The 21,362-nt window shown below is 42.9% G+C and overlaps 1 protein-coding gene across 5 annotated transcripts in view; it reads right to left on the bottom strand.

Annotated features, from left to right (window-relative positions):
* The window catches only part of LNX2 (ligand of numb-protein X 2), a 62,726-nt gene that overhangs the window by 7,077 nt on the left and 34,287 nt on the right, over nt 1–21,362 (bottom strand). For all 5 annotated transcript variants that reach the window (XM_072326418.1, XM_072326421.1, XM_072326420.1 and 2 more), the window contains 5 exons: nt 16,144–16,379; nt 14,449–14,648; nt 10,901–11,275; nt 8,732–8,878; nt 6,964–7,141 (listed from right to left, as the gene is read on the bottom strand). In XM_072326418.1, the coding sequence (XP_072182519.1) occupies nt 6,964–7,141; nt 8,732–8,878; nt 10,901–11,275; nt 14,449–14,648; nt 16,144–16,379 (1,136 nt within the window). The remainder of the gene's footprint in view (nt 1–6,963; nt 7,142–8,731; nt 8,879–10,900; nt 11,276–14,448; nt 14,649–16,143; nt 16,380–21,362) is intronic.

Below are 21,362 nucleotides of genomic sequence, written 5' to 3'. Positions count from 1 at the left end.
TAATTTACTGTTCAAGCTGTAAGAGCCTCCTCCTCCACACAGTGTCTCACTTTTTGATGAAAGCCAGGAAAACCAAAGCAAACATGTGAACACCTGAGCCACATTTGGAATGAGACTCATTTCTTAAAAGCTTTTGCCTCCCAAGGAAAGCTAAAGTTGAGGTGCAGCACAACTCAAAACCATTTTTGTGGCTCCTTTATTATTACGTGACAAAACCATCATTGTGATTCTTCCACCAGCTGTATTTTTCACATGAGCATACCGTGGTACGTGGGTGTAAATCTCCCCATCTCAGAAGCACAGAAGGAGGTTCCCATGCAGTTATTTTTCAGTTTCAATTTCTGAAGTTCTGCCCCCCTCCTTCTAAATTTAGTTCCTAAAACAATTTGAAATTCTGTGAATTCTGAATCGGCAAGGTCCTATTCACGGTCTTTGTTTCACACATGGCACAATACATTCTAATCACCAATGCTTAGCTGCTAATCAGTAAGGACTGTGCTCTCCTATGCTGTGTCTAACCTTTGTATCTACATTCCCTGTATCCTTATGCAAAGCTGAGGAACAGGGGTGGTTGCTGCAGCACACCTGAAAAACAGCAAAACCAGGCTGTGCTGGACAAAGGACAAGATAACATTTAGGTTTGTATTGGTTTTAAATGTACAGATGGAAACAAAATGTACAGAAGGTATATAAGTGAATGAGTAAAGGGAAAACTCACCAACGGTGGTGCCTTGACTGAAGCAGCTGAGGCAGTCCTCCCTGGTGAGCGATCTCCAAGAGATACTGCTCCAGTGGGAGTCAGCCCTTAAATGAGGTCTCAGAGGGGATGGAGTCAAGCTCCACCCCTTCCGGGAGCACAGCTACATCACTCTCACCTGTGCTCCCACAGCTGACCCCATACTTGCCTCAGCTGATTAATCAGAGGTTCAGGCTGTGATTACCAATCTCCCATACACTCCACCCCTTCACAGCGTGAACCAATGATTAGGTGAGTTTTCCCTTATCACAGAGACCCAACGCGACGCTGATACAATTTCCCGTCGCACCGAATGCTGATGTTATTCAAATGATGATTGGATGGGTATTCACGATCTTCCGTGAGCCAGTGCTTGATAGATGTTACTGGAGACAAGCCATCTCGAGGTGCAGGTCCATTTGCGTTTCATCAGTCCACACAAATTGTTCTCTGATGGTCCTAGAGGCTTAGAATCTTAGGGAGAGTAATACAGATGTTTCAAGGGTACCAGGAGAGGAAGGTCTGCCCTCCAGGGCAAGATACAGGCCGTATTCTTGTCTTGGGTCAATACTTCTGCTCGCACCGGATTATGTCCCGGCCTCCGATACCATACCCTCTGGCCAGATATCTGTGGCTGTATAACTATATCTGGCACCAGAGGAGGAGTCCTGATCTGCCATAGGGACATGATGGGTGTCCCTTTAGCAATAAAGACCGGAGTATTGACCACGATGTCAGTAGGCCATGTACCTATCACCGAGGGGGTAACTGAACCTCCCATCTCCAATAGTCTCCCCCAAGGTGCAAGTAGGCCACACCACTTGGGTCCTACTTGCACCTTCCAGGGCCAATTTATCTTATGGATTCCTGGTTTTAGATTCTCAGGGGCAGGGAGCAGAAGATTATTGTCATTACCAACCTGCGGTTTTACCTCATTATCAGCACCTGTAATTTGAATCCTAAGAGGGGAGGCCCATATAGTGTGTAACATTTTCAGAGCACTGGGTCTGCCATCCTGAGGTCTTTCGTTCAAGTCCCGCAGGGTTTCGTATAATCTTTTTGTCCACCCCTGCAGGGACTGGGAGTCTGTCTTCAGGGCAGCCTTAAGAATACCATTGTAGCGTTCAATAAGGCCTGCCCCTGTTGGATTATATGGCAGATGGAATCGCCATTCAATGTTGTTCTCTTCTGCCCAGCGCTGTATCATCGCTCCAGTAAAGTGAGTCCCTTGGTCGCTCTCGATGACTTGAGGTGTCCCATATGCAGACATCAGTTTAGTGAGTGCCTTAATTGTATATGCTTGATTTGCCTTTGGTACGGGATAGGCTTGCAGCAGTCCACTTACAGTATCAACGCAGGTCAGGGCATATCTCGCCCCCTCAGACCGAGGGAGGGGCCCAATGTAATCAACCTGCCATCTCTGAAGAGGACTATATCCTCTAGCAATGTGGGATGTTGTTTCAGGCAACGGTCTTGGTCTCATCTTCGAGCAAGCGTCACAGTCCTGACATGCTTGGACGATATCAGATAGCTGTACAGGCAGCCCCCATGCTTTAGCAGCTGCCCACATTATCTTTTGTCCAGCATGCCGTAGCTTCTGATGTAACCATCGGGCAATATTTTCGGATTGTGAATTCCCAATCCATCGAACTCGGGCCAGTGTGTCCGCTTCATCGTTTCCTGGTGACTGCAGGGGTTGATGACCAGAGACATGGTAGACACATACCGTCCTGTGTTTGACTGTATTCCAAATGTCTACCCACATGTCTTTCCCCCAGATCGGTCGGGCGTGGATAGTCCATTCCTGGGTAGCCCACTGCGTAATCCACAGAGTAAGCCCCCGGTACACGGCCCAACTATCCGTACAGATGTTCAGGATGCCATCACCAGGTTCTTTAGTTATAACCATCCACACGGCTCGTAATTCTGCCCATTGGCTGCTCTGACCATCCCCCTCATCAAACCAGATTGTCTCAGTAGAGGGATGGTATGCTATAGCTCGCCACTTGCTCGGGTTGCCTCTGCTGGACCCATCCGTATACCAGGCATCTTCAGGAATAGGATATCTTCCTTCCTGAACAGGGCTCTTCTCTGGTGGAGCGACCATTGGTTCTTTCGGCGTATCACTGCGATATGTCACTGGGCCTAGGATCTTCTGTAATTCCTCCTTGAGTGGAGACGAAGACAGGCTGCTTCTTTGACTTAGATAGGCGACCCATCGTGCTACCGTCTGTGCTTGGGCCACCCCTGTCTTAGGAAGGTGAGTTAGATCTCTTACCCACCCCTGGATCGGTAATGTAGTTTTAACCATAACCTCTGCTGTTTGCGTTATTGGCTCTACCGCTTGTAACGCTGAATAGGCAGCCAATAACTGTTTTTCAATCATGCTGTATCTTTCTTCTGCTCCGTGCCAAACCTGAGACCAGAATCCAATGGGGGTTCGAACAGAACTCTGGCGTTGCCACAGGCCCCAGCCAAAACCATCCTGGGTAACATGAACGTCTAGTTCAGCTGGGAGGGTCGGATCAAATATACCCAATGCCTGGGCTTGTTTAACTGCCAGCTTTGCCTGTTGGAAAGCATCTTGTTCTACCTTCCCCCAGTTCCACGATTGACCCTTCTTGGTAAGCTTATACAATGGCCTCAACAACTGAGCTAAGTGAGGTATAAAGGAGCGCCAATACCCCAATATACCTAAGAACTCTTGTAGCTGTTTCGATGTTGTAGGGACTGGGAACGCTTGGACTTTATCCACTACTGCACTGGGTAGTACTTTGGTTTTTCCGGACCAAATTACTCCCAGGAATTTTACAGATAGCCCCGGACCTTGCACCTTCTGTGGGTTTATAGCCCACCCTCTCTTCTGCAGATAAGCTATCAATAAATCTGCTGCTTGTCTCACCGCCTCTAATGAATCGGATGTTAACAGGAGGTCATCAATATAATGATATAAATTTACATTATGTGGCTTCTGCCACTTAGCCAGATCACGCGCCACCAAATTATGACAAAAAGTAGGTGAATGCACGTACCCTTGCGGCAGAACCTGAAAAGTCCACTGCCTGCCTTCCCATGTGAATGCAAACTGGTCTTGTGATTCTTCACTAATTGGAATACTGAAGAATGCATTCGCTAAGTCTAGGACACAGTGATACGTTTTAATTTCTCTACTTAGTGTGTCCATTAGGGAGGCAATATTGGGTACGGCTGCATGAACGGGCGGCGTGACCTTGTTTAATTCCCTGTAATCTACTGTCATCCTCCATGTTCCATCCGATTTTCGCACTGGCCATATTGGGGAGTTGTACGGGCTATGTGCAGGCCTTATAATACCCACTCTTTCTAATTCCTGTACTGTTTTTGTTATTTCATCCTGCCCACCTGGGAGTCTGTACTGTTTTACATTAGTAATCCGACGTGGCTTGGGCAGACAAATAGGCTCATGTTTTGCATGGCCTCTCAATATTGTCTGAATTGCCCGGATACTAATGCATCTCTGCCGCAACCGGAACTCTCCCACTGTTGTGTGGAGAGCCAGACCCCACAAGATATCAATTCCCAATATGTACTCCGGAATTGGAGCAATAGATACCTTGTACTCCCGTGGTGGGAGGCGCCCGACCCCCAATTTTACCCAAGTTTGGGTGACTGGAACGGTCTGTCCCCCAAAGCCTCCAATCATTACTTTGTTCCCTCTGAATTTTGTTGGGTCTCCATATATTATAGATGTTTCCGCCCCAGTATCAACGAGGGCCATAACCTTCTGCACATTTTCTCGGGACCAATATATTGTCAATTCCACATAGGGCCTCCGGTCCCGTCTAGAGGCCCTAGGGTGACTGACGTCCCTCATCACGCCATAAACTGGGCCAGATTCAGGTCTTTTACCTCTGATGCCTCTGGTACTGTGACCCGAGGCACCTGAGGTGGCCTCTTTTTCCTATTTGGCACGATAAAGTCTTCTAGATTCCAAACTGTTGTTGGTCGTCGTTCTATAAGCCTTATCCCCGGTCTTTTGGGGCGGTTTTGAAATTTTTGTTCATCCTTCAGCTGTTTCCACAACTGAAGCAGAACGTGATTGGGCTGCCCATCAATTTTAGCAAATTGAACACCTGCTCGGAGTAGATCATTAAACATTTGTTTTCGGGACACCCTAATGGGTCCCGCCCGAGGGGTTCGTGGAGCCGATCTCCTGGCTCGGGCTATTGGAAAAACTTCAGGATCTTCAATTACTCTAATATTGCGCTTGGTTCTTAGGCGCTCCGTTTCCCCCAGGTCCGCTACCAATTGGGCAGCATGCTGGACTGCTGCCTCTGCGGCCACTAGAGGATTCAATATAGAAACCAATGTTCCATACATATGTGAGGGAGCCTGTTGTAAGATTAGGTCCCTCATTCCCGCGGAAAACTTCACCATGTCCGGACTAACAGATACATCTTCATAGACAGCCTCTCGCATGCCTAGTTCCCGGATATAATTTTGTAGGTCTTCCATAGAAGACCACATTCCTGTATGTATTGGCATGTCTGTTTTATTTGACCATACCATACGGCAGGCAGCCATTATCCAATCTACGATCGAATGATTCTCTTCAGGGAACTGGGACCCTGAGTACAATCTCTGCCTCAGGGCAGGATGGACTGTTATAGTTGCTAGTTTAGATACCTCGGAGCCGCTAACTATTACACTTTCTGCTCCCGAGTCCCATAATCGTAACAGCCAGGCTGGGACACTTTCCCTCGGTCTTTGCCTGAAGCGCTGTACTAGATCCATAAGTTCGGTGGGTGTGTATGGACGTGCTGTTACGTGTAAATAGGAGTCAGCAGGGGTCCATTGATCAGGAGGCACCCCTGCTGGTCGCTCCTGGACTTTTTTTGTTTTTTGGGTTACCATAGGACGGACTTCTAATAAGTCCGTCTTAAGTGGCTCTTCTAGGTCAGATTTAGTGACCTTAGTTTGAGCCGATGTTTCAGGATCCTTACTATCATCCATTGTAATATATCTAATTTGGGGGGTGTTTGAAAAAAATGATGAATTTTTCCCCGTTAATAGATTAATTTCGCCCTCCAATTTTTCAATGCGGGCTTTTAATAATTGATTTTCATGTTCAATCTTATCTGATTTAACCTCTGCCTGATTTAAAGCATTCAATAAAGGCCAAGCAGCCATGGATGCAGCCATTTGCCTTTCTTTGGTTGTCAAAATATCTTTTTGCAACCCCTGAAAGTATTCAGTTAGATGGTAAGGGGACATATTGCCCGTTACCCGTAAGGGCCCCCATTGTTCGATAATCGTCGCTAATTGAAAATATGGGGACGCCTCAAACCCTGGTATTTGTCCAGGGAGGATTTTCCCTAAGGGGGTGATCTTCTCCCCCTTGAACCAGCTAAACACATTCCACAGGAAAGACATTTTTTTTTTTCCGATATTTGCAGGCTCCTGCCTGGCTCGCCAAATGTATTGGTTTTAAATGTACAGATGGAAACAAAATGTACAGAAGGTATATAAGTGAATGAGTAAAGGGAAAACTCACCAACGGTGGTGCCTTGACTGAAGCAGCTGAGGCAGTCCTCCCTGGTGAGCGATCTCCAAGAGATACTGCTCCAGTGGGAGTCAGCCCTTAAATGAGGTCTCAGAGGGGATGGAGTCAAGCTCCACCCCTTCCGGGAGCACAGCTACATCACTCTCACCTGTGCTCCCACAGCTGACCCCATACTTGCCTCAGCTGATTAATCAGAGGTTCAGGCTGTGATTACCAATCTCCCATACAAGGTTCTATGGTCAGTACCGATGAAGCAGTGAGGGTAATCTCCACGTAGGTTACCTGTCATCAGGAACATGTGAGCTGTTCAGATATTACAGTGAGGATTCCTCCAGCAGAAAAGGAGCCCATCACACCAAATGAAACAGAAAAACAGGACGCGGGCAGTACAGTACAAACCGTCACATGAGACCCTCAGCTCAGGGGATTACAGTCAGCTGTAAAGAATGCAACCAGACATTTCCTGATCTCATCCGCTTCCCCGCTATCATTCTCTAAACATCCCTTTCCTAGAAAAGGTGGAAGTGTGATACTAAATACTGTATTTCCACTACTGAAACACAAACATCCATCATTGCTTTGTTACATTCGTTAAAAGGCTTTATGATACCCCGTGATTTCAGTGAATGTACTCATCAAAAAACAATTGGAGGTCATCCATGCCACCAGGAAAGCCAAGCCCTACCTCGTTTAATCCTGCCATCTCTTGCCAAACACCCATGGGGCTGTACGCTTGTCACGAAAATGGGCAACTCGCCACTTTTGCTGCCTCTGCCTCCTGCCACTGTCATTCCAAGAGATTCATGTGGCTCTTTTTTCACAGTAATGTGCTTTTCTTGGCATGTAACACACTGGGAGAGGTCCTGTTTGACAAGAATAAACAATGTAGTTAAAGCTCTGAAAAACAAAACCCAACACACACCAAAAAAACCAAACAGAACAGAACGCAACTAAGTACACCTCGAAGCTGTACTCTGGTGCTTTAACAGAATGGTTTAAAGGACAAAGTCTGTACTGCAAATTGGCTTTAGTTGGATTTCCTCCAGGTCAGAAAAAAATAAATAAATAAAAAAGCTACTGCTGTAGATGCTTAAGTGTAGACAGAAAGTTGACAAAGGTCAACCTTGAAAATCTCACTCAAGTTTCTTTCAGCTCTTACACTGGTATAGGCTAGATTTTAAGACCGTGCTATGAAATCATAGGGCCAAAAGTCAAGAAACCAAACAGAAGCAAATCTTTTGATGTCTTGGTGAACATCAGCATTACCTCACTTGTAAGTAAGAGCATGGCCCACAACTATAAAGAAGCTCTATAAGAAATGAAAACACGTGTTTTCACAATCACACAGAGAGGCCATTTAAAACCTCCTATGTCATGTTTGCTTTTACATCTGGTATGCAGCCTCTCTCAGAGCACAGAGTAACTAAAGTCAATAAATGCTATATATGGCTGCTAATAGGAGCTTTGTGCGGGCTCCCTAATAACCATAACGATAACCAAAACCTGAAGCAAAACGAGAATATTTCATTTCCTAACACATGAATTCTAAAGTTTAGCGTATATTTAGTTTTCCCTGTCTAAGGATTTAGACACGAATCAAAGTTTATTTCACTTGCTCAGAACTCTCCTCTTCAGTTTATTTAGCGATACACTGAAATCACTGCACACACACCTGCAATAACATCTTAAATCAACAAAATGCTCAGAAAGAATCCAAAATAATGGAAGGAATAACCTGGAAGATTCTTCCAAGTACAAACACTTCTTTATTCCCCTGCTTTCTCTTAGAAAAAGGAAGCACTGCTTTCCTTTACTATCAAGGCCACACACCTCTTCTGATTCTGTTCCTTGCACATTCATGTTAATCACATAATATACAACTCATAGCTTCTGAAGACAGCTCCTCCTTAAGTCTTCTGGCTTCAGGACTAACTGGCAGGTGCCACACAATTACATAAACCTTGTATTAAGACAAAAGACTTCTACAGCAACTATAGATTAATGAGAGAGAAGATAGTAACTCAACCATTAAAAGAAAATATAATACCAACACATGTAAATCCTCCCAGTAGAAGGGTGACATTAGACACCGATGCTAAAAGACTGGATAGGAGGAAAGGTGGCTTGATTGGCATGCTCAACAGGACAATTACTTCACAAAATCTAAATAGTAAGATGTCATATTGTTTTAACAAGAGGAAGTAGTTAGAACTACAAGCACAGGTTTTATTTCCGCAGTCTTACAGATAATCTGATACTAGCTTCATGAAAATCTCTCCATTCTGTCTTTCTCTCCCATTCTGTAGTCTGGCAGTCAGCACTGCTGGCTCGTGGAGAGGACACATCCTTCAACAAGATCTTTATATGCTGTATACTAAACACTGCATGTCCTGTCCTTGCTGGTTGCAGTCAGCACAGCGGTAGAAACGCAAACACTCTTGAATGACACCAACCTTATGTGAATTGGGTCTGCAGTGAAACAGTTGCTGGGACTGGTGTTGGTGTGGGTTGCTGTTGTGAGTCCCCGTGTCTCGGATAATACTGACCGTCTGTGACTTCATGGGTCTAGAGATGATCAAATTCACTCTCTCTCCACTAGCCTGTCAAATATATAAAACAAAATAAAGAAGTTTGTAGGATAGACATAATGAAATAAGAAGTCAGCAGAACCTGTTTTTCCAGCTCCCAGAGGTGCCACAAACTTCTCAGTCCCTTACTGATTCTTGCTGCAATTCCCCCTAGAATAGAGGGGATACTAGAATTCCTTTACTTCTGATGTTACATCTGCTCTGCTTGGACATCCTTTGCAAAAAGGACTGATTCAGCGTTATTGGATGGGAACTGTTGAGTCACAGCCTGAACCACTGATTAATCACCTGGGAAAGGACCATCAGCCCTGGGAGCACAGGTGATGACAATTCAGCTGTGCAACAGGAAATGGGTGGAGCCTGGTTGCAGCTCTCTTAGACCCCATTTAAGGGCTGACTGAGATTGGGAAAGGATCTCTGGTTGGACATCCCTCCCTTGTGGAGTTCCTCCTGCAAGCCCAGCTCTTCAGAGATGGGTGAGCACCTTCACTTTTCCTGTGAAATAGAATTCTATCTGTGCTGGTCCCTTTGCTGTTACATTCGTGTATTACCCTTCCAGCTTGTTAATCTTTCTGATTGTAACAGTTATGAAGCTTCAAACATAAACAAACTAATTCCATTTGCAGCCTCTATGAATTTGTGCAACCTCTATCGATAAAAGAAGAAATGTGCACACAATCTGGGATCTGCAGATTTTTGTCAGAAGTTCTGAACATTCTGTTTCTCAAAGACTTCAGAAAAAGTCGTTATATATGAGCAGATCATTAAATCTGGTAATATCAGGAGACTCAGATATGAGATATTAAGTGAAATATCAGCTCTTTCCATTACTGCAAAAGCACACCTCAAGAGATACAAGTTACCTGTTCTGACCATTTCACCATATCCAGAAACTGAGAAATCAGCATTAAACCCCCCAAATCATTGTTATTTTACTTTAACTACAACGGAAGCTCTTAAAATTATACCCGAAACGTATATTTTCTGTTCATTTGAACCGTGGTTCTCATTTGGTGTTGGAACTTGAGGTTAAGCAAAGGAAATTAACTGTGCTAGACTGCAAGAACCTGCTACTGGTCTATCTCAACTTCATCAAAAGTGGAGTGTTTTTGCCAACATCCCATTAGAAGGAATCAGCACATGCTGCAGCTGTTTCCTTACAGATTTGGAGGAAGGTGTGCAGTGAAGTTTCTTCCTGCAGGAATAGGTAGGGGTCATGTGTCTACCCAAAGCATGATGCAGTCAATCTCTGTGTCTAGAGCAGTCATTTGGAATAGCAGTTCCTTAATGCTCAGGAAATGAGTTTTACTGCACTAGGTTAATGAAAGACTTTTTGTTCCTAGCTGCTCTCTGTTGCTTCTATGAAGTCTGGCAATTTGCTGTCCCATTCTGGCCCACCAACGCCATGTGCAGGTAAATCAATGTCCACTCATATAGAGCTCACTCAGACAAGAAATTAAATATACAGTACATGCAGAAATATAGTAACATATTTATTTATTTTCCTGTTATGCAATGGGCCATATAAGCAGCCATCTAATGTTCAGACTGCATGCTAGGGAAGACTAAGTCACTTTTCACTTCTACCAAGACAAACTTTGTCTGCAGGATGCCAAAGCAGACCCTGGTTTGCTGTATTATTTCCAGAACATGAATCGCAGTGAATTGCACAGCCACAAGCTTCTAGAATCATAGAATTGCTCAGGTTGGAAAAGACCTTCAAGATAAAGTCCAACCACAACCCAACCACAGTACCCTAACTAACAACCCTCTGCTAAATCATGTCCCTGAGCACCACATCCAAACGGTTTTTAAACACATCCAGGGATGGTGACTCAATCACCTTCCTTGGCAGCCTATTCCAGTGCTTAACTGCCCTTTCTGTAAAGAAGTTTTTCCTGATACCCAACCTAAACTTACTCTGGTGCAACTTGAGGCAAACTTAAGGTATTGCTCACAAGCTGTTCAGTTTGGTATAGACTCTACCCCATTCATCACTCAGAGCCAAGCTAAGACTTAAGGAATGCAAATTACCTGTATAACCTGAGCAGCAAGCTCGGGTGTCCCATGCTTCAAGTCGTGCCCATTGATGGCAAGCACTCGGTCATTGCTGCAGAGCCGACCATCCTGGGCAGCCAACCCTCCTTCTAAGAGGTCAAGAATGAAGACTCCCGGCTCATCTGTCCTGCGGACCAGCTTGATGCCAAGCTGCTCACTGGAGTCACGTTTGTGCAGCGTGACTTGGAAGCTGTCGTCCCGTGAGGAGGTGGTGGTGGTGTCAGTGTGGCCATGGGTACGGCTCCCAAACCGCCGCTCCCGCAGCACGGTGAGGTGCAGCACTGTGCAGGGCTGTGACAGCACTGCTCGTGCATGGTTATGGGACACGTTGCTGATGTCAAAGCTATTCACCTGCCAAAAAATAAGTAACAATGATCAGAATAGTGGTCTCATGGCTGTAATTACTATGCATTACGAACATAATGAAATTATGAACACAAAGTCCATTCCGAACTACATTTGCTGTAAAGCTCAAGAAAGCCCATCTAGTTATCTGCCTGTATTGAGATTTCTTTCTCTTCCTTCCAACCTTTTCTGCATCCCACTTTGTCTGCCCAGTCTAGAAACCTATTTCCCACGAAGGTGACATCTCTCTAAAGGTGAACACCCTCCATCCTTGTGCTACAGGATTTTCACTCTCCTGGTCTCCTGTACTTCTCAGATCTTTCCCTGTTTTATTCTCCAGAAGAAGAACTTCACAAATGCTTACCAGCAAGCCTAATATTACTTCAATCTATGAAACAACAGTTCTAAAAACAACTTGCAAAAGTCTTGAGGAAAGCTAACATCTAACAATATGCAGCACTTCCACAATGTGAAAAGTTAAAAAAAAGTATTGAAATTCAGAAAACTTAAATTTGTTCACTGAGACAAAAGAAAAGGTGGCTTTAGCAAAGCCTTAGTGTGAACTTAAGAGTTTTTCCACTGACTTCAGTGTGGCTTCATATTTGCAGCCTATGTTGTTTAAAGTCAGTTGTAAATGAAAAGACTAAGACCGCCCTCCCTACACACAATAATTGCTTGTTATGTGGCCCACTGACACAAAGATCAGTTATATTCAGTCATTTCTTCTACTACAGCCAAGATAAAAATTTATAGTGCAGTAAGATTTAACTGAAAATAGGACCACCACGAAGACAAGCACAAAAGCAGTATGTGCATCATTCTGTAAGAAGCGGCTGAAAGTTAACACTGAAATGTCATCCTTGGCACATGCTGTTGTGCCCTGATGGAAGAGCCCCTGTCCTCATGATTTCAGGAGACGTAAATATACGTTAATATGTATAATACACCCCCAAGCCCTGCCCAAAATCCAACCCAATCAATAAGAAACCAAATAAAAGCCACCAACCAAAAGCAAGGCAGAGAAAGGCCTCAGACATTTCTGTACAGCACCCATCACATTTCCACCACATATCTGCGCCAAGGAGGGGGGTGTCAACAGGCCAACCTCAAACAGGTTGTCACCTTGAGCAGAGGGGAGAGGAGGCACAGCTTGAAGAAAGAACAGTTAAAACTGCCACCAGCAAAATCCACCAGGGCTCATCTGTCAGAGACCTCAAATTAAATTTAGTTTTATTTTTAGCTGTCGTAGCAGCTAAAGCAGACGTATAAAATATGGAAGCACTCAAAGGGCACAGAAGAATGTATGCAACACAATTTAATTCTTCTTTCGACAAAGCAGTCCACAATTTCAGAATAAAACAGACTAAGTTTTCCTTGTAGAAACAAATTCTCATTAGAACGTATTTTAGGTGAATTACTGTCACAGTCCTGCACAAAAAGAGACCAAAAGTGTCAAGCACTTTTAGGCACCTGCCTGTACATTGTACACAACATGCACTTTTATGAAGCAGTTACTAAATAGTGCTCTCTCAGATCTTAAAAGGGTAATACTTCTTGTTTGACCGGTCAAGTAAAATGCTAAGCTTCACTTTGCAGTCTGCCCTGGCTGTATTTCAGCACTTTACCTCTCATGAAAGTCTTTGAAGACATTTTCAGAAAGGACTGGCTGAAGCATGTACTGAACTGCATCTAACTCTGTACTTAATTACAGTCTGCACGGACCAAGCCTGGTAATTTTAATACAACTCAGCACCAGCCCAGGCAACTGTGCAGCTATAAAGACACTGTATCTTCCAAAAAACTTCGGCTTTTACCTCCCACACTTTGTCCTCATCGTGACAAAAGGACTCTGATGAACGCCTTCCTAGCATCTGACAGCCTCAGTGTCAGCACACTGATAGGGAGAACACACTGCTGCTTATAAATCCTATTTATAGTCAACTTATTGCCACTTACGGCTTTGGAAACTATAATTGACATCTGCCCAAATGGCAAGAATTTCCAAAGCTTCGGCGGTAAGGTCCTTATTCTACAACCTATGAGAGCTCTTGAGTATGGGAATAAATTGGGGAGTGTTCAATCAGTGCCCGCAACTGCTTGCTAAAAAGGCAACATTTTGGAAGACCCTCGCATTATTCTTTGCCAGCTACTCTCCTAATACTCAACAAGAGGAAAAAGACACGTTTTTCAAAAGGGACTTCTATTTTCTGAAGTGCAAACTAATTTCATTCCAAGTATAACCGCACTGCTTAAGCTACTTTTCTCTCCCAGATGTAAAAAAAAAAAACCAACGGGAACAAAATAGGGCTGATGCTATTTTTGGACTGATCTTGGGCTATCACATCAAAAGGAAGCATTTTTAGTGAAGTCAGTTTGCAATGATGGAAACGTATTTGTTTCAGGTGGAAGGATTCAAAAATAGAAAAAAGGCGGAGGATTGTGTTGTTTATGTAGAATTCAATTACTGTCATCCTTCTAAAGATTACTCCAACTACAGATTACTGTATTTAGCTCCTACCCCTATGATAAAATCAATAGACTTAGATCCTTTTACACCATCTTTGGCTACTTACTTGAAACTGCAACAAAAATAAACATTCTATCACAAACAACCTAAATTTTAACCAGTTGTGAAAATGTTTAAAAAAGAAATACTCAGAACACTTTGCTTCAAATCATGCCAGTGAAGAATAATATTGATTTGATCTTTTTACAACTACTGAAAGATGCAGATCAGCTGCTGGGGCTGCTCAAAGATAGCGCTGAAATCAGACTAAAATAATGACTTAGACAAAGTCGGTCTAAGGAAATACAAATTGCTTTTTACACGGAACAAACTTTGCCAACTTGTTAGCCAGAAGCATCCTTTAGTTTAGAGATAAAGAACAAGCCCTACGACACTTAAAATCAGAAAACGAAGCTCATGCTTTAAAAATTGATACGAGGAGAAAAACAAATTCTATGGGGCTGATCCTCTGAACCACACAAAGCATCACAGCCAAAAGTGCTAGAACAACAGGCTCTGCTTTGAATGTTAATTGGCTTTCTAACTGATAATTGCAAAGCTAACATTTACACAACACAGTCAGACAAGGAAAATATCCCATCTCATTTAGCAGGCAGTTCTGCAATGACTGAATGGTAAGTAAGCAAACAGAATATGTAATTAGATTCCGTACTTGAAGTATTTGGTCTCCAGCAAGAAGTCTTCCATCTCTGGCAATGATCCCATCTCGATAAACCTCCTGAATAACAATGTTGATCAAAGGCGTTTCATTGCCACCCACTATGCTAATTCCTAATTCAATATAAGGATTGGACCGATGGATTTCAATAGTAGTGATCTCTCCCTCAGGCAAGGTAGGTGGCTGTTGATTTGCTGCCAATTATTTAAAAAAAGAAAGAAAGAAAAAAGATTAATATCCTTTATATCTCATCCACTTTCAATAAAGCAAATTAGCAGAGGACTGTATAGAGCACGGCACACAATGGTTTCATGAACTAAACAACTGTGATAGTATTAGTTTTGTTATTTATTGGGACACCTTGATCATTAGAAATAATCAGTGGTAATTTAGCAGCATCCATGCTTCATGAAACTGAGGTTAACTGTGTTTTTGAAGATGATATTCGGAACCTTTTGGCTCCTGGCCTTTATTATAATAAACATTTCCAATTTGATCACGTGTATTCACATTTGATGATATTGACAGCAAAAATTCATTTGGGTTTGCAGCCCGCAGCACATCTTCACTACATTTCTTCATTAGCTGCTATTATATAAATTATGTGCTTCCACTGAGCTAGCAGGTGCCAAGAAACAGCCAATTTCTGAAGCAAGCGTGGCGACAACAAAGGAGGATGCCAAGGGATGTTGGATACACAGAGGAAAGAAGGGGAAACGACCACCTTCCTCTGTAAGTGGTGGTAAGGTTGAGTGCTTCCTCTCTAAAATCACAGACACTACAGGCGTTACTGCTAGCTCAGAGCGAGTGGATGCAGAAGTTACTCAGCTACCTTCTGGGCCGAGCAGGGCAGCACTCAGTGTGCAGGAAGCCTGCCAATGCAGAAGGGACCCAAGGGAGAAGAAATCTCATTTTAGATAACAATTGATGCAATTTTACAGGAAACACATGACCTCAGCCTCACTGCCACGAGGTTGACATGAACTATCTGAGTGAGAGAGTTTCATTACAACCAGATTTCTACTCTTGTCTGCTCACAGGACATAACAAACCTCCATTAGTGGCTGACCACATAGCAAAGCTGCCGCATCTCTATATGCTGTGATAAGTGTTGCTCCTGGATTGGACTAGACCTGTTTCTTACATGTTATTCCTGTTTTCAACATCCAGAATGGGGAGAACTCTCCAGAGTGCTGGAACGAAGCTTCACTTGCCGGGGGGGGGTTCAGTTTGCATATTATGAATAATTTTTTGTCTGAAAGAGTGGTCAAGCATTGGAACAGGCTGCCCAGGGAGGTGGTGGAGTCACTGTACCAAGAAGTGTTAAGAACTGTGTAGATGTGGTACTTAGGAATGTGGTTAATGGGAATGGTGGGGTTGGACTCGATGACCTGAGAGGTCCTTTCCGCCCTTAAAGATTCCATGATTCTAATGTATGTGTGTCGGTGTAGCATATAACACTGTGATATCCAGCACATACACACATACATATTTCTTTCCTTCCTAAATGTTATTCTAGCTCAGCTGCACACTTGCCCATAACCAAAACCTACCAGCATTCATTTGCAAGATAGCAAAGAAAAAGAAAAAAACAACAAACGTGCATCCAGTCTTCCAAAGAGACAAGCTCTGACACCATAACAGCTCCTACACTTGATAAGCAATCTGAAAAGATAACTGAGGACATACTGTCTGCTCCTGTGTTCTCTTCGAAAGGAGGATTGTCGATGCCAGGCTCATCTGCCCAAGCAGTCAGTGTGGGAGTAAAGCTCTGCTCGGCGGGCACGATGCTCTGCTCTGCATCCAGGGACACGCTGTTGGGATGCTCTGGCCCACCAGGCCCAGCCTCACCCTCAGCCTCGGCCTGCAGCTTGCTCGCTTTCCGCCTCTCCAGGGCAACCCTTCGGTGAGAGGCCCCAGGGCACCTGCAGAGAAAACACGGACATCAGATCTGCAGCAAGAACCACAGTGCCAGTTCTCCATCAAGCAACATCAGTCTTCTTCAAAGCCATGGCTTTAAACGAGTCATAAATGTTAACCTGAATTGATCTAGTGGCTGGCAACCCTGCCCATGGCAGGGAGTCAGAGCTCCATGATCTTTAAGGTCCCTTTCAACCTACGATTCTATGATTTAAAGGCCAAAACTCATGTCAGCGGACAGAGACCAAGATGAGATTCTTCACAGAATCTCCCCTGTGTAGCTTCCTGGCCCTGAACTAAAGGTGCTGTGATTCACTCTGAATGAGGACTTTTTTTTGTTATGTGTATTTCAGTTTCTGGAAGATAAACCTTTCTGGAAATATTGCACAGGCTCAGTACAAAACCCCAGAGAGTAGAAGCCCTGTTTCAGGGCACATGTGAGCACCCACAGGAGCTATCAAGCTTGGCCCCAATTAGCCAAGAAAGAAGCATTACATTTTCCTGGGGCCGCCTTGAGAAGGAAAGACAGAGATGAAAAGTTAACCTAGACTGTCATCTAAGTATTAGAATACTGAAATACATTACACTTGTCCACGAGTTTCCATGAAAAGTTTAACATAAATAGTTCATGACCTCTTGAGTCAGTAGAGTTTCATTCTCCTCATCCTTTTTTTTTCTTCCTGACTTCACAAAGGAGGATCAACATTTTTTTCCTTTCCCCCAAGCAGCAATGTCCCATCAGCATTCTGTTCTTCCCATTTTCAGAAGTTCCCATTATTTTAAGGCAATGATTCTTCACTTGTGCTTAAAACCCTACAATAGTTTATTGTAAAGAAGGGCTGCAGTGTTGCAAATTGATGGAAAGCCTTCATTTATTGAACAGTCATATCTATTTGTAAATGACTAATGTGGACATCAAGCTTACTTTTGCTGTGTTACACAGTTTTGCCAGCTCCTGATATTTCACGTCGTAAAGTATTTGATGTCCTTCTAAAGCTTCTGCTTTGGGAGCTGCTGACCACAAAAAGATGTTTTTACTGTAGCACTGCCAGAAAAAGAAAAGGAACTGTGCTCTTGGAAGGACTCCTTGTTTGGGAATTCGACTGATTGTTGTGATAGAAGGAGAAATTATTCACGTCTGCTAAAGGATAAGGAATGTATTTACAGGGTAGAAGACATCAGAAGTCAAGATGTTCTAACCTGTTAAACTGGGGTGGTCTGAGAATCAAAATGTGCTGATATTCTGTGAAAAGGATGTAATAATTGTAGGGTTAGACTGTTTTGACATGAGGGATTCTGAAGAAATACTAACAAAGCTACTCAGCTCTGAGGAATTTTGATAAACACTTGTATAGATTTTGTGACACCCCGCTCCAGCAGTTATACATACATAAACCGAGACAGGTATTTACAGGTGAATATGTGTGTACATATATTGTGATACATGTTTAGAAGAATGAAATAACCAAAATGTGAAATGTGCATAAATACAGAGCCTAAAAGGTAACATCATGAAATTACGCTTTTAAGAAATCATTTCTTGGGGTTTTCCTCAAGACAGTGAGTTTCACACCTGGACATCTTGCTCTTTAAATTCCACAAAGTGCAAGCACAAGAGCTGAAAATTACTCAAGTGAAAAAAGCACTAACTCCAACATCAGTCACCTCTTGAGCAATGTGTGAAGAAGTAAGGCTCCTACAGAAACACCTTGTTCACTGCAAGCTCTGACAAGTTCAGGACAAAGCCATCCTATGGTGCATGTCTGTACTGCTCCTGAACAGCAATCCTACAAGAGGGCTAATTTTAGGAAATGATGTGAATTGCCCAAAACTGACATTGTCATACTGTGATGCTTCAGTTCTACAGAAGATCAGAGCCCAGTTAACCGGGCCACTTCTGTGAACATACTGCCTTCTACCATATCTTCTACCAAAATTGTAGTGTGCCAGACCTAACGCAGCCTGTTTGCAAGGCCTATGGATCATGGAGGAGTTGGTGTAGATGGCAAAACTCACCTTGGAAATCCATGGGTTCTTTTGGGGGTTGCTGAAAAATAAGTATAAATAAATATATAGGACAGGACAGACCAAACCCATCCTTGGAAGTGTCCTGTTTCTGTCAAAGCTTTCCAAACCATAGACAGGTTCTCCCCACCCTCGTTCACATAGCACATTCCCCCATCACTGAAGAGCAGCTGATTAAAGCTGTCATATGAAATATAAATAGATTTGAGGTTTATTTTTGCCGATGATTTTTCATTATCATTTCAAAGGCTAACAGCAAGAAATGTAGAGAACATTCTGAGCACACCTACTTAGCTCAACAGAATCCCTTTCATGCAACCAGACACAAAAAGAAAACAATACAGAATTAACTCTGTTAAGATTCCTCCCCTTCTTCCCCAAATGAGTTGGTGATTTTGGAGGACTAAGACTTTCAGCTGGTACTGTGGAACTGGATGGCCTTAAAAGCAGCTGTCCAGCAGACACATCAAGTCACACCATGCCAATTGCTGGGTCTTTAAACGTGACATGCCATCCACACCATGCAACAAAAACAAGTGTTGGTATTCAAGCACATAAGTTGATGCTTTTTCATTTCACTTGCAATGCAAAAATATATTTATTAGCAGTAGGAATGAATTCTTCACAAACAGTGAGACCATATAGCAGCTGTTAACAGTTAACAAGTGCCAATCAATCTCTAAAGGCGCACACCCTTACTAACGCTACTTTTGCCAAATGTTTCAGAGAAAGTGCAGTTAGGACAAAATCCTGTAGCAACTTTGTGAACACAGATGGATGACTCGGGATCAAAGCTAGCATCAAAGATTCTTTTTATGGATACAGGAACTCATTCTCCTACAAGAAACTGCATAAATAAGAGCCTGAAACTGAAATATCTCTTCCAGGAATGGCATTTCATATCTACCTACAAAGTCAAAACAATTTCACTAAGAGTGGGAAGAAAGCAATGCTTGTTTTTTTTACACTTGTGAGTGATTACTTTATGACTTTAGATGCCTAAGAGTAGAAATGCTGGAGCAACCAGCTAAAGCACCTCAGTGATGCTATTTATCAGGAAACCTGAAGGGCAGTTGTTCTTGGGATGTAAAATGAGCTTCTTGTTGACTCCCTCCTCTCCTCCACTCAGCAGCAGGAATTAGCTCAGTTCTGGATGTTGACAAAGTGTAAATTTTACCTTGAACCTCTTTTAATCAATATCAGACAGTGGGAAAAAAAAAAAAAAAAAAAGAAGTTTATTTTTGTTTAAATAGCCAAGTTTGCTTGTGTCTCATTTACAAGCTGACTTCTTGGAACGCTAGCAGCAATCTCTCTCTGCAAAGAAAAGACCTTTCACACAAAATTAAGATGTAGTTTACAATGTATTCCATGGAATAACAGTAGGGGCTTGAAAAACACATTTACTCGCTGACTACTGAAAAGATTTCGTTGTAACTTAGGCCATCAGTTTCTGCCCAGTATTGAGGTTCCATAAAAGCAAACACACCAAATGGCCTCAAAAACAGTTGCACTGAATCGCTCTCCAAAGACTCCAAAGAAGCAGCTGAAATGCCTGTGGTATTGCTCATAAAACTTTGCCAACAAAATGACCTTAAACAGTGATTTTGGCAGGATTTACAGCTGCAATTCAAAGTAAAGCATGTTGCCTCTTTGGAAAGCTAAATGTTTGGGTTTTGTTTTTCTTTTGCCAGGGGAGAAGAACAAAAAAAAAGAAAAAAGAAAAGGAGGCACTAGACTTGTGAACCAAAAAAAACCTAAGATCTAGGGAAACACACAGAGAAGAGGGCTTTTGTTGCGTATTTGTCTCTCACATCTAATGACTTGAGGAGCCCACAAGGAACCAGGTGGCTTCACAGCAGAAACCAACCACAGACAGAACCTTCTCTTTTCAAGCAATGGAGAGAATCCATGGGGTTTGTATGGAGAAGCTCTGACTACATCTCTTATCTACTACTTAAGTGTAAGGAAAGACAGCCCAGAAGAAGGCTAAATATTACATATGCTCTTCAATCTGCTTGGTGTTAAAAACAGAAATGTAGGGACAGTGCTGCCAGCTCGCATGAGAAAAAATAGCTCAGAAGCACTATAATAAACACTAAAATAACTGATATTTCCAAACTTCTGAATGATAAGGTTTTCTATTTATACAAATGATTTTCATGTGATCTCCTTACTCTAAATCTGTATATGAAGTGTGATGATCAGGACACAGTGAACAGTTTCATCATTTCATAAACTTCATCATTTTCAGAAAACACAATCCTTTTTGAAAGTTCAAGTGAAGCCTTCCATAAAACTGGCCTGGATGTTGGCCTCAACATGAAAACAGTTGGTAAAATGCCTCCATCCAAAATGATAACTCAAACCACTGCAGCAGAATGCAGGAGAAGAAGACTGAAGCCTGTCTCAAAACGAATGCATAAATGGGACACTTAACCCTCCTGTTAAAAAGCTGTACACATTTAGGAATATTGTTTTGTATGGTGGAATGGATTTTGTCCAGGACTGATTCATCTGTAAGAATTAACTGAATCAAAACCACAAACAGTAAAAACTCTATGAATGTCCTTAGATTTTGTTCTGATAAATTGCCTGTGATATTTAGAAGTGGAATTGGCACCTACTTTGCTAAACATAACCGATTTTTCTTACCTGCCACTTATCAATCAAGTGACAGGGCATAACAGTACAGCCCGACATTATTCATGCATTGTTTCCTTTAAGGCAAATTATGCCGTGTTCAGCTTCAAAAGTCACATTTCCCAAATGAACCTGATAAAAACTGAAAGATTAATAAATCACGAATATTTTCTTTAAGCATCGAGGTACCATGGAGGGCAATTAGTGATCACGAAGCACTCAAATTATTGTCTCACGCCTCTTATTTCCAGAGCGGCTTGCAGTGACCTTGCATTCCAAGTTGCCTGGTAGATACTATGACACATCCTCAAGCTTTTATGCTC

The sequence above is a fragment of the Excalfactoria chinensis genome, chromosome 1, assembly GCF_039878825.1.
Source record: "Excalfactoria chinensis isolate bCotChi1 chromosome 1, bCotChi1.hap2, whole genome shotgun sequence".
NCBI classification, from domain to species: domain Eukaryota; kingdom Metazoa; phylum Chordata; class Aves; order Galliformes; family Phasianidae; genus Excalfactoria; species Excalfactoria chinensis.
Note: the sequence above shows the minus strand (reverse complement) of the source record. Positions and strands in the feature narration are given on the sequence as shown.